Source organism: Uloborus diversus, chromosome 8, assembly GCF_026930045.1.
Source record: "Uloborus diversus isolate 005 chromosome 8, Udiv.v.3.1, whole genome shotgun sequence".
NCBI classification, from domain to species: domain Eukaryota; kingdom Metazoa; phylum Arthropoda; class Arachnida; order Araneae; family Uloboridae; genus Uloborus; species Uloborus diversus.
Genome location: NC_072738.1, coordinates 126,537,892 through 126,550,950, shown reverse-complemented (window position 1 = coordinate 126,550,950; position 13,059 = coordinate 126,537,892). Strand labels below are relative to the sequence as shown.

At 31.4% G+C, this 13,059-nt stretch overlaps 1 protein-coding gene across 2 annotated transcripts in view; it reads left to right on the top strand.

Moving 5' to 3' along the window:
* Positions 1 to 13,059, top strand: part of LOC129227412 (FERM domain-containing protein 4A-like) — a 496,557-nt gene that overhangs the window by 472,123 nt on the left and 11,375 nt on the right. For both annotated transcript variants that reach the window (XM_054861965.1, XM_054861964.1), the window contains exons 7-14: positions 1,651 to 1,734; positions 2,584 to 2,649; positions 2,730 to 2,787; positions 3,813 to 3,899; positions 4,103 to 4,179; positions 4,385 to 4,526; positions 6,397 to 6,526; positions 8,010 to 8,137. In XM_054861965.1, coding sequence (XP_054717940.1) covers positions 1,651 to 1,734; positions 2,584 to 2,649; positions 2,730 to 2,787; positions 3,813 to 3,899; positions 4,103 to 4,179; positions 4,385 to 4,526; positions 6,397 to 6,526; positions 8,010 to 8,137 — 772 coding nt within the window. The remainder of the gene's footprint in view (positions 1 to 1,650; positions 1,735 to 2,583; positions 2,650 to 2,729; positions 2,788 to 3,812; positions 3,900 to 4,102; positions 4,180 to 4,384; positions 4,527 to 6,396; positions 6,527 to 8,009; positions 8,138 to 13,059) is intronic.

Below are 13,059 nucleotides of genomic sequence, written 5' to 3'. Positions count from 1 at the left end.
TAAATGCACATATTCTCATGCATTATTAATACTAAAATAATGTTAAAAAACTTAGTAATTGTTCATTTCGTTCTGTATTAGGCACTAGGAACAGCCTTATTAAGTGTCTAGCATTAGTCAGCAAGAATTTATTCACGTGGACAATGGGGGGCCCTCCAAAGATATGTTTATTTAGCTTTACACCAATAAAATACATAGAAATTCTGGTTTTAAGTATTCAAATTTAGCACCAGTGTTGCAAAGTACCTACAAAGTTTTTAAAGGCCTAATTTGGTATAAAAAGCCTATAGAATAACAGGTCCAGTCCTTTTTTTTTTCTTTTAATTCTTGCCATTGCTTTCTCATTTGCAGGCTAGAAAACAGCATTGTGTTAAAACCAAGCAGTTCATAAAATTTATTTAATTCAATTTTCGGCTAGAAATAATTGTCCCATAATATGAGTTGTTCAAAAATTTTATCTAAAAAAACTTACAAATATCCATATGTTTCCTTCATTTTGACTGAACATGCTGATGATACCGAAGGCTAAGTTTTTCATTCATGCAGCAGTATTGCTTTTAAACTAGTTTTGAAAGAGTTAGTACCAAGTCTCATCTGTTAGATATTAAAATATGAACATGTCCATTATAGAGTTACTACAGTAGAAGACCGTTATAACGCCGACCTATATAACGCAATTCTCTATAAAATGCACAACTTTTCAGAAGTAAACAATAGGTTTTTAAGTTAAAAAAATTCCTCTGTTTTGCTTTGCAAGCACTAAAATTGTAAGGAAAATCAAATTTTGAAATAGTTTCGCATCTTTCCATCTTAATTCAAAGCTTTTAAGGGAAAATTAGTACTTACAGTAAATAGAAAATACCAGATGGCTCTTGAAAATGCAGCTGTTATGCAAACCATGAAGCTAGCAGAAGTGCAGGATAATTCACTTTATTTTGATTGTGAAACATATTTATTTGTGAACAACTAATTGTAATATTGGTGCTTTAATACTCATTGCAGATAAAACTCATTCTGAAGTGCTAATATATAGATGTAGTCTGAATATTAGTTTCAAAATTTGTGAAATGATCTATATAACGCCAAAACCTGTATAACTCAAAAGCTCTGGTCCCAAGTTGCGGTCTTCTACTGTACTATTACGGTATACTAAAACATTTTCTTTAGAGTAAAAATCTATGAATTCTTTTTGTTTGCATTCAAATATAAAAATACAGAAAAGTATTCAATTCAGGTAGCGTATATCACGAAAATGGGTGCCATTAAGACGGACCACCATGTTACCACTTCAGCACTCACAAACCTGATTATCTATCTTCACATTTCTAGTCTTTATCACAAGACTTGAATTGTTAATTATTAGTTTTTTTCATTACGTGAAAAAGGAAAACACGGGGGAAAAAATCACTTAAAACCTATGATTACACGAAAACCGTGGATGATGGAAAAATTCTGATTGAATATTTGGAATCAGCATCAAAAATTGCCCTAGCAACACTATAAATGTTTCATGTGACAAAATCTTTGTTTACCAGTGTTATTTTACTGAATTGTAACAAATTTGTAAAATTTTAAACTTTTATTTCTTTTGAGTGTTAAAATTAACAAAAAAATAATAAAATGAAATTACTCATTTATTTTTTCATATAGTGATGACTTAGCAAAACAGTTTCTAAAAAAGTTACCTGTATTGCCTACAAGTGCATTGGTTGAACATCCATCGTTAAAAGTGTGGTAAGTATTGACGTTTTTGCTATTTCTAGGCCTCAAACATAGTTTTATGATGTTAATGAATCTCATAAATAAAGACAAAATAGATTATGTTCCTTCAAAAAGTTTGTAAACATTTAATAAATATTTATTTCTATTCAGTTGTAATTATTAGCCGATGCATCTTATATTTTATATATATATATATATATATATATATATATATATATATATATATTGTTACAAATTCTGTGAATAGTAATTATTGTAGTAACGTGACCTGTAAATAGTTTCCCGTAATGAATATACAACCCCTTAACATTCAGCTAAAGTATACGATCCCCCCTATTTCTTTTTTTTTGTTCATTGATAAAATTTGATAACGGTCTACGCATTTTCTGGAAGCATTTGGAATCTTGTGGAATATTTGAGAGATTTCTTTTCGGTGTGTATATAAACCGTTACGTTGGATAAAGAAGGGAGTTTCGATTGAGATTTCGAACTGAGAGCGTATTTGCTCTGTTTATTGCGAGGCATTTCGCTGTGTTGTTTTCGTATGTGGAAGTAAATACGTGTGTAAACGTTGAGTTTACGGTGTTGTGTGATAATTGCTTAATTGCTGATGAATAATTTAGCAGTTGTTGACGCTCTTTCCTGTACATAGTGTAAATAAATTTCCTGTATTTTTTAATCAAGAACTGTGTCATCCTTTCAAGAAAGTTGGAAGCCGCACCGAATCCGTTACAATATATATATATATAACTTTTTAAATCTGGAACATTTGGTTATGTATTTGAATTAAAATATGCATACAAGTTTATAATACATATCATTGTTTACTTTTTTAAATCTAATTTTCATTTTTGTATTTAGTGAAGACAGAGTTATTGAACACTATAAACTATTCCGAGGGCAGTCAAGGGGCTCTGCTATTGTCAAGTATGTAGTCTTTCAATATACTTTGATACTTTTCTAAGAAATTATCATCTATTTGACTATAGCATAAATTTTCTTTGCAGTTATATGAGAATTGCAGAATCCTTGCCAACATATGGTGTTCATTATTATGAAGTAAAGGTACTTATTGCGTTTATAATATCTTTCTGAAAAACATATTTAGACTTTTGATTTCTTGCATGACACATGAAGCTGCAGTTTTCGATTGGAAGCTGATGTTATTCAATTTTATTTTTGAACATATCTCTATAATACTTTGATAATACACAGGAATGACCTACGGCTAACTAAGAGAAGTACTTGATGTATCGCACACATCAATAATATAATGGAATAACTGATATTTTTTGAAGTGATCAGTATAAGGGCCAATGTATGTAATTCTCCAGACATTACTTCTAATAGAGTCAACGGGCAGAAAGAAGAGAAACAGTTTGTGATGTATTTAATTATGTTATCTAGTGTTTTTTATTTTCCATGCAATTTTGTACGAACTCCCCCCTCCCCTTTTTTTGGTGATAAACTTCAAATTGTATCACTTCCACTTTCTAATGGAAGGACATGAAACTGGTTAAGCAGTTGTTAGATGACTATTATGAAAATTAATTGAATTCAAAACATTGTTCTAGGAAAGATTTGCTTATCAGATTTTTTTTTTTTTTTGTCTCTTATGAATTTTTAAAAATAATTTTTGTTGATAAGTTAGCTAACCTTAATGCAGTACAAATAACAAAGGATATTACGAATGACATATTTGTAAGTTAAAAGGGACAACAAAGCACAAACCATGCTTACAATAATTTTTGCAATTTGTGCTATAACAACATTGGTTTGCTGATTATGTATTAAACGCTTTACTTATTTATCTTTAGTAAAACACTGTATACATATAGACATTCTGTTGCAGCAGTATTTATGCTTAAAGTATTATAAAATTAGATTTTCTATTGTAATATTAACTAACTTTATAAAAATATATGTATATATGTAAATATATGTATTAATATACTACATTAATTAAGAAATATATTTGAAATTTAAACTCTTTATTTCAATAAATTGATCATTTTGTGGATGTTAATGAATAAAAATATAAATTATTTCTGAAATGAAACATTGCTATAACTTTTTATTTCTATTGGTAGGATAAAGCTGGTATACCTTGGTGGTTAGGAATAAGTTGCAAAGGTATATGTCAGTATGATCATACAGACAAAAAAGTTCCCAGAAAGGTAAATATTATAATTTTAAAGAATATAAATACAGATTATAAAAGGGCTAGAATTTTAGTTGATTTCCTTTTTTTAAAACTAGTCAGTAATTTATTTGTCTTAAGACCAAAAATTAATATCTATATGAATGAGTATTCAGAGAAAATATATATTGACAATATAACTTAGCTGTTAAATGTTTTAGAATCAACATTTTCTTTCAGTTGTTTCTCTGGAAGCAGTTGGAAAACCTTTATTTTCGAGACAGAAAGTTTTCTATAGAAGTCTACGACATAAAGAGGTGATTGTTTTATTTTCTCGTATTATCTGAAACTATTCGTTTCAATAGTAATTAGTTATGTATTATTTACTGATCCATGTATAATTTAATTGAAGTAGACGTGGATACAGCTACTTCAATTATCTTGCATTCAAATGGACTAAAACTCAGAATAGTATGAAATAAGTTCAGTGATAAAAGATTTTTTTATTTATTTATTTTACAGGATAACTGCTTCAAGAAAGACATTTGGAGCTGGGAGCATTAGTGTCTATGTATGGTTTTCTAGTAGTCCATCGCTAACAAAATGCATTTGGTCTATGGCTATAGCACAACACCAATTTTATCTAGACAGGAAGCACAATAAAGTAAGTATAAATTCTTACTGTTAGTAGTAAATAATTGTCATATATTCTGCATGATTGTGATTGAAAGCCATTTCAGGTTCACCAATATTATTCCCCTCCTCCTCTCTAGTAAGAAATACAAACGTCATGTGAGGTATTTAATGATTTTACTAAATAGAAATAACTTTCATCAGACTTTCTCATAGTCTTTCTTATTTAGACTATGATTCCAGGCTTAGGAGGCTAAAAATGTACAGTCTTGAGCAAAGAAGAGACTGAGGGGACATGATTCAGTTGTTTAAGTTTATTAAAGTGAAAGATGTTACGGGGCTAAGTTTAGCACTGAAAACAAGACAAGGGGTCATTGTTTTAAGCTATTTAAATCTCAGGCTAACATGGATATTAGGAAAAATTATTATTATAGCAGGGTAGTGGAACATTGGAACAGCTTACCGGAGAGGTGGTAATGAGCAAGGGAGTATAGTTTTAAGAGGGCCATTGATCTTCACTGGGGATCGTAAATTGACTAGGACCAGTCTAACTGGGCCCAGAGCCTGCTGCTGGTCGTCACTTTTGTATTTGTATTACCAGAGTTTTATGTATGTACTGTATGTTGCTCGAACTATATCTAAACTGTACTGAAGTTTATCCCACGGTTTAAAAACACTACACGTTTGTTTTTCTTATTGTTGATACAGCAAATACTTATAATTACTTTTTTCCTTTTTTTACGATGTCATAAAAAATTCTTGAACCCGTGAAGTATTATTGTGCGAACCACATATTCATACAACAATTTGTTGCTTTTCTATGAATTTTTAAAATGTGTCGAGGGCTTTTTGGACACCCTGTATATATATATACCTAATACCAATTGTAACTAATTTGTAATTCTAATATGTATATTTCAAGTTGAAGTTAGTTTCCCCTCTTTTCTGTGCCTTTTGCCGGTTTTCAACTCCCACTGTCTGTGTGTGTAATAGGAACTGTGGATATTTTTTCTAATTGTGTTTGGCAAGCACTGGAGCAAAGGGATTGAGAAACAATCCAGGAGAAATATTTTTAGAAGGGAGGCTTCAGCCGATCCCTGATTGCATTTTTTTCTAGTGGCGAACCTCTACCGTCTAAAAATTTTCCTCGCACACTTCTCCTGGCTTATTTCTTTACTCTTACGAATCCATTGTTGCCAAACACAGTAATCAAAAACATTCACAGTTCTAGTAATACACACACAGACCTGGATGCATGGTGTGTTGAGAACGTATGCAGAAGAATAGAACCAAAGAAAGGGGAAGTGTAACTTCACATTACTCTGATTCAATCATAAAATGATATTTTGCTTAATATGTGGTCGATTTCCTTCCATAAATTTTGTTTAAATTATTCTGCTTATTGGTAGATTAGTGATTTGCTAAATTAACAGATTATTGAAAAATAGTGCAATAATTCCTTACATTAATTTACTTCATTTTTTGTTATTACTTTATAAGCAAGAATAATCTAAATGTGTCAAATTTTAAAGCATATAGAAAAAAAAATCATTTATCAATTTAACAATACCCAATTAAACAATTTCCGCAATTTAATGATACATTTCACTGGTCTGGATTTGTCTTCATTGCAAGTCCATGCTCCTCGATTCAATGATATCCTTGATTTAATGATAACTTTTTCCAGTCCCTTGACAATCGTTAAATCGGGATTATACTGTAGTTTGTTCATTGTCACGGGTCTCAGGGTGAGAAGCAATGTCAAGGTCAGTCCTCTACGTTCATTAAATACAGAAGGTACTTCTAAAACCATCTTACTTTCTGTGTTGATAGATTACTTAACTTTTGGTTCTAACTTATAGATGTATAGTATTCATAACTATAAATATTTAATGTTTCAGAGTGCTTTGTCTCTATCACGAAACTTTAGTGATATTGCTGATGAGCTTTCCCATGGTTCCTATTCCACAGAAACGTCTTCTCTTGGTAGAAGTGTCAGTTCTCTTAGCCTTCCAGCTTTAAAAATTGACAGTAAGCATCTATATCTTATGACGTTTAATTAAAAGAATATAAATGAGTTTTTAAATGTTATCAAATATAACTCAATAAAATTAAATTCAATGAGTTTTCTAGGAAGATATTCGCAGTAGAAACAGTTCCATAAAATGTTAGACGTAAGACTGGGATTAGTTTTATCTATTTCAAAATCCTGTATTCACGAGGGCAAGATTTTCCATCTTAATGTGGATTTGCATTGCGATAAAAATGGCTGAGACAAAAGTCAAATTGAAATATTGTATTAACAAAAATATGGAGATAAAATACAAATTGATATGTAATTTTATTGAAGATTTCAGATACTTAACTTTATGTATATAATATTCATATTATGTAGTAATTTTGTCTGAATGTGCCAAGAAAATTAAGTAGGTTAAATTATTTTTTGATTTGACCATATATCACAACTTGAATTCTTGCTTGTTTGTGCTAAAAGTGCTTAATTTAAATTCATTTTTATTTCCTCTGCACATCTAAAACTATTGAACAGCAAGTGACAAGACAATGTAATGCTAGTTTAGCCACAGCATCGTTTTCAAAGATTTTAAAGCGTTAAAAGTTTGATGTGCTTTTCATTGGATGTAGTTATTAGTTGTTCAAAGAAGTCTGAAAATTAAGTTAATTTTGAAGAGGAATTGCAGTGGTATATGATCAAAAAATTAAAAATTATCACTCTCAAAAAATAATCACTGACCATCACCTATTTGCTCTACGCATCCTTTTAATCAAAAGAAAAAAAATACTGAATGGCGATGTGTCATAGTATTAAATATTTACATATCTCTATTTTCTTAAAATGGTAAATATTAATTAATATTGCATTGCAAAGCTATCAGAACATAAAATTCTGTTTATGATGGAATTGTAAAAATTTGGAAAAGAGTAGTTTTCTGTTAAAGCTTTCTACTTTGATTTTAAAATCAAATCAAGGAGGAAAATGCAATGGGTGGGGAATTGTGAAAGTTGATAAGTCTTTCAATGATAAGTTCACAGAGAAACTTATCTAGAACAAAAGTAGTTACCGATCAGTGGTTTTCAGTTTTACTCAAGTTATTTATTGAACAAATATATAATTAGACATTATTAATGATTAAAGAAATTGGGGGAAGATACTGTATCATGTGTAATACACATTTAAATGTGTATTACACATTTACATAATTGTTTAGTCAGCAAGAAGGCAGGTAATCAATTGACCCAAACATTATAAGTTTCCATTGACATATAACAATTTTTCCTAGATATAACTAAAAGAGACATCTGACTTTTCATCCCTAAGCTCACATCTTGATTAAAAAATGGGTTCTCTGAAAGACGTCTGCAATTTTTTTTTTCAAATTTGCTCATTTAGAATGTTTATTTTATCTTTTACTTTTTAACACAGAGGTATATTTATTACTGTTTTTTCTCACGAAGATAAGGTTTTGAGATTTTGAAATGTTTTTTATATTTAAAGGTGATTCTTGTGATGAAACATTAGACACTGTGGAAATGTTTGTAGCACTCAAAGCACGCAAAGAAGCCTTAGAAGCTGCTCTTCATAAAAAGTGTGAAGAACTGAAAAGGCTATGCCTTAGAGAAGGAGTAAGTAGCTGTAATTGATACATAAATATAAGTTATTGTTTCTTTTTTCACTAATAACAAATCATATTAATCCATTTGCCAAATTTGTCCTTTAATATTATGTGGATAACAGTTTGCTAAGTAATCTATGAATTACTTAGCAAATTCAAGGAGGATCTATAGGATACTATGAATTCAAGGAGGATCAATGTTCAGTCGGGAATCGGGATCAAGTTTTGAATCAGAATTTGTACTCGTTTCTTAATGAAAGGTTTACTAGCATTTTTCTGGTGAGTTATTAACTCTAGAAAGACTGAAATTTCCTGTATACCTAGAAAGATTGAAGGGGCCAGTGTGGTCCCTAACCATTTTTGCCGTGAATTCTATTTAAAAATTTTTCGTGAAGGGGTCCACATGTCCAATGCATCTTCTTTTATGGCTAAATAAAAACTTAGTATGTAAGTCTTTTTAGTATTTTTTTGTCTTTACTCGCCAAAAGGTAGAATTAGTTTATCTTTCTAAGAGCAATGGTTACCGTCTCGCTGGTAAACAATCGGTACTGTAAACATCTTTTAGATATTCAACCAGCTGCATCCTCTAATTACAGGTTGAACTAGAGTGAATAGCATTTTTTTTAAGCTACAACAATTAGGAGAAAGGGAAAAAAATCCTTTTTGGAGCAAAATAGTTTAGGGGCCACTGTGGCCCCTCCCCTTTTTCTAGGTATATGGATCAATATTTGCAGTAATATGAGGCGAATCATTAAATGTTTAAACATGCAACCAAATAGTGTCATATAATGAAAAGTCATAAAGTTCTGTAAAGCTCGGTTAGATATTAATCGAGTTATTAAGTAACAAAGTACGCGAGGGGCCACACAGGCCCCTCCATCTTTCTAGTGTTAAACTAGTTTTAACTACATTTCTGTCAACAGCTTGTAATGATATTTCCTTGAATTGTAGAAGTAACCAAGCCTTCTGATTGAGTTAAGGGGGATCAGAGTAAAATGAAAAATTTACTACTTCACAACAATTTTCTGATTTTTTTTTTGGAAAGACAGACAATGTGTATGTATAGAAAAATATAACACAGTTTGAGAGTTTTTTTTTTTTTTTCTAACTTTGGAGATAAAGCTTTTTTTTTCTAACTTTGGAGATAAAGCTATCTTTGTCTTTCTCCCTCCTCTCCCCATTCAAGTGTTTGGATTTGATGCTGATTTTTTGAAACTTTTTTAAATAGAGAGCCTCAAAGTGACTGAACCAGTGGATGGAAAAACTACATTTTATTTGTAGCGAACTACAACTACAACTACTTTATTACAAATGTAGTTAACTACAACTACAACTACTTTTTCCAAAATGTAGCAACTACAAACTACTTTTGAAAAGTAGTAGCTACTTCGCTACTTTTTAGCTACTTTACAAAAATTAATAAATATAAAGCATACACCGTTTGAAGATTGAACGAAGATTCAAAAAATGATTTAGAATAATAAACTGAAGTATTTGAACATGGAATATTACCAAGAGTTATTTATTCTTTCCGTCGTTTGCTGAGCCAATTTGTCATTCAAATATTTTAAACAATTTTTACGAATGTTCGCTGCAAGAAAGGATTTAAAAGTGAAGGAAAATTGAAGTCTTAAAAATTTTAATCCTTTCCCGTCAGTGAATATTTCATTCAAGACAAGAAGTGCATCTCTTCTACTTGAAAGTGTAAATAGATGCAGTCAGGGGCGTGCACGGGGGGAGGAGAAGAGAAGGGACACCTGTTGTGTATGGCCCGGGCCCGAGTCTGAAAGGGGCCCAATATTTTTAAAACTAGGTGTTTAAATAAATCTAGGGGTAAATATAGGGGTAAACAATATGGAGGGAACCTGGAAAAGTTATTTGTGACAGGCCTCAAAATTTCTGTGCACGCCCCTGGATGCAGTCCATATTTTGTTTTAAATTTTATATAGTCATACATATATATATAAATGATTTAGATCATGAAAATCATATTTTAAACAAAAGAGAAAAACTTTAATTTTCATTATGTCAGTTAATTTTATAGGAACTTTTTTTTTTGGAGGAACTAATTAATTGATTTTGAGCTTCAAACTAAAGGTCCGGACTAAAACAACATCTCCTTGTTACGCCACTCATCAAATGAAATAAGAACATTTTTTCAATTTCACCGAATAACCTCAAAAACCTAAATATTTAATAATTGATTTTTTTTATGTTAATATATGAACATTCAATCAGTGAAAAAGAAAAATTAAACAAATGGGAAAATAACTACAGTGGACTCGTGCAACAGCATGATTCGATTTACACGAAATGTCTATATAGCGAGCTTTACTCGAGTAATGAATTTTAGAGCTCACGCGAATTCCTCACCCTGTAGCACGAAAGTTTTCATGTGGGAATCGCGGGGCTTAAGTATCACCTACTCTACTGGCTACTAAATATTAGTTTCGTGAATGGACTTTCCCTTTAGCATCACTGAAAGTGGAAGTTCTCCAACCTTACTAGTCGGAACATCGCTTTGTTAATTTACAAATCGCCACTCCACATTTTTTTCATTCTAAATATGAGTTTGATGAAACATAAGTTCACATAAGCAACTGTTTATCTTAAGTTTGAAAATGGAAGGAAAAATACTAATCTTTGACAACTAAAGATTTTCAATATGCTTGAACAGCTAAAAAATGTGTCGAATATAATTACGGTATCGTACGTTTCATTTTATGCCATTCTCTCCCACTGATTTTGTGCATCCTAACAGTATTTTTATTCAATAACACAGCTTTTTTAAAAATACAGTGAAATTTCACTTCTCTATGTTTAAATTCGGTTATAGGAAGTTAAGAAATGGGTTAAAACAGTTTGAGGGACGTTTTCAAATGTCTCGAAATAATTCGTATACTCATAAAAAAGTCGTATAGATACCCTTTTCCACAACGCGAAATTTCAACCTCCGCTAGGAGCCTTGGAACGCATCCCTCGCGTTGAAATTCGACAGTAATATGCAGGTGACATTGATACCGTAAGCTTTTTGAAAAAGGAGCAAATTTACAAGAAACGAAAAATTCCTGTGACCATATATTTCTATAATACTGTAACATTTGTTAGCCGGCCAAAAAAAAAAAAAAAAAAGGCAGTTCAATATCATCGTCTTCCATAACATTTACAATAGCTTCCATACTAGGTGGATATTGGCACAATAGTCTCATTGAAATCTAAAATGTTCATCCACGAAACATTCTCAGCTACCAGAAAACACAAACGCGGCGTGGGCGCCCATATACAAAGTTTTAGGGGTAGGGGGGGTCAGATATTTTTCTCATGGTTTAGTAGGATATTTTCACATGGAAACCGATTTCATTACAGATTAGCATTATCAAAAAATTGACATTTTTAATAACTTATTCATTAATGGCTGGAGAAGAAATGTTTTTACATTTTTGCGAAGAAAAACGTACTAAAAGAAAGAGGTAAATTCTAAAGCAGGGGGGGGCGGGCTTGAACCAAAACGTGCCTTCCATATCGGCGCCCATGAAACGCTGTACTACATTGGCAGTTAGCTCTTACTCTTTTCTTTCTAAGCCATAAGGTGAATATTGGGGAAATGTGAAATTTTCGATGCTAAACAAACTAATGGCGTCAAACAGATGGAACGTATGTCGTCAATCTGAGGTCAGCTCGTAATTTTCAGAGTCTTCCGAATCTGATTGGTACAAATTTTACTCGCGTAAAATTTGCACAAGCCAGATTCGTTTGAAACCTCCATTCCTTTCTTCTTCTTCTTTTTTTTTTTAAACTTTATTTAAAAGTAGTTTTTAGAAATCGCTACAAACTACTTTTTTTTGTATCGAACTACTCGCTACACTACTTTTTTTGAAAAGTAGTGCGCTACACTACAAACTACTAAAAAATGTAGCTACTACAGTAGCGTCGCTACTTGTAGCGCGCTACTTCCAACCACTGGACTGAACTGTTGGAACAGACTGACCCCTAGGTTGACTAGTATTATGTAAAATTTCAGAACGAAAGGCTTTTATTATTTAGTGCCAAAGCAGTCTTAGTTTGGATGCTGGGAAAGTGCTAAACTCTGAAGCCTTGACTCCCAAAAGCAACTTATTACTGCGGTCCTCAACCTTAGTGCCAACTTTTGTTCTTTGAAACCTTAAAATAAAAAAAAAATTAATAAATGAACAAAATTGAAGAATAAAAAACTTGAAGAGGGGTAGAAAATAGGGATAAATTTCTGTGCCATATTTGGACTAGCAGCTTTTTGCTTACAGTTTGATTGATTTTTCAACTACAGTCGAACCTCCATATATCGAAGTAGCAAATTGCGGGGGGAAAAATTCGATATATAAAAATTTCGATCTACAGAAATGATCTTATTTTATCCTAAAAATCTCCTAAAACATTAAAATTAAAGCTAATTTTCGTGTATGAAACCTAATTTCTACGAGCATCGGATTAAATGAAAGTTAATAATTAAAAAAATAACAGAAATTACATTTTTGCGCCTTCATACATCTTCATTCTTCGGCAATTCAACTTGATCCGCAACATTAGGGGATTTTCGTTTTGAGAATGTAATCGATAGAAAAGTAAAAAATCAAACTACTTAACTTGAATGATTTTAACTGCAGCTAAAATGACTAGGACTGATAATCAACAGACAAAAGGGATAGCTTGAAACTGATTTGACAATGTTTCTGGTTGCAACTAAGATATTTGAAATAAATTTGAGGGAATTTAAGTACTCCAGAATGAAACAACGACCTTTCTACAAACCCCTCAAATGAGTTTCGTAGCAACCTTTAGTAAACATAATTTTCTCCCCTAACCTTTATTTTTCATGAGACAACCAGTCTAAAATGGAAAAAAATCTACTAATGTCTCGAAAAAATTCGATATATAGAGATTTTTTCAATATGTAGA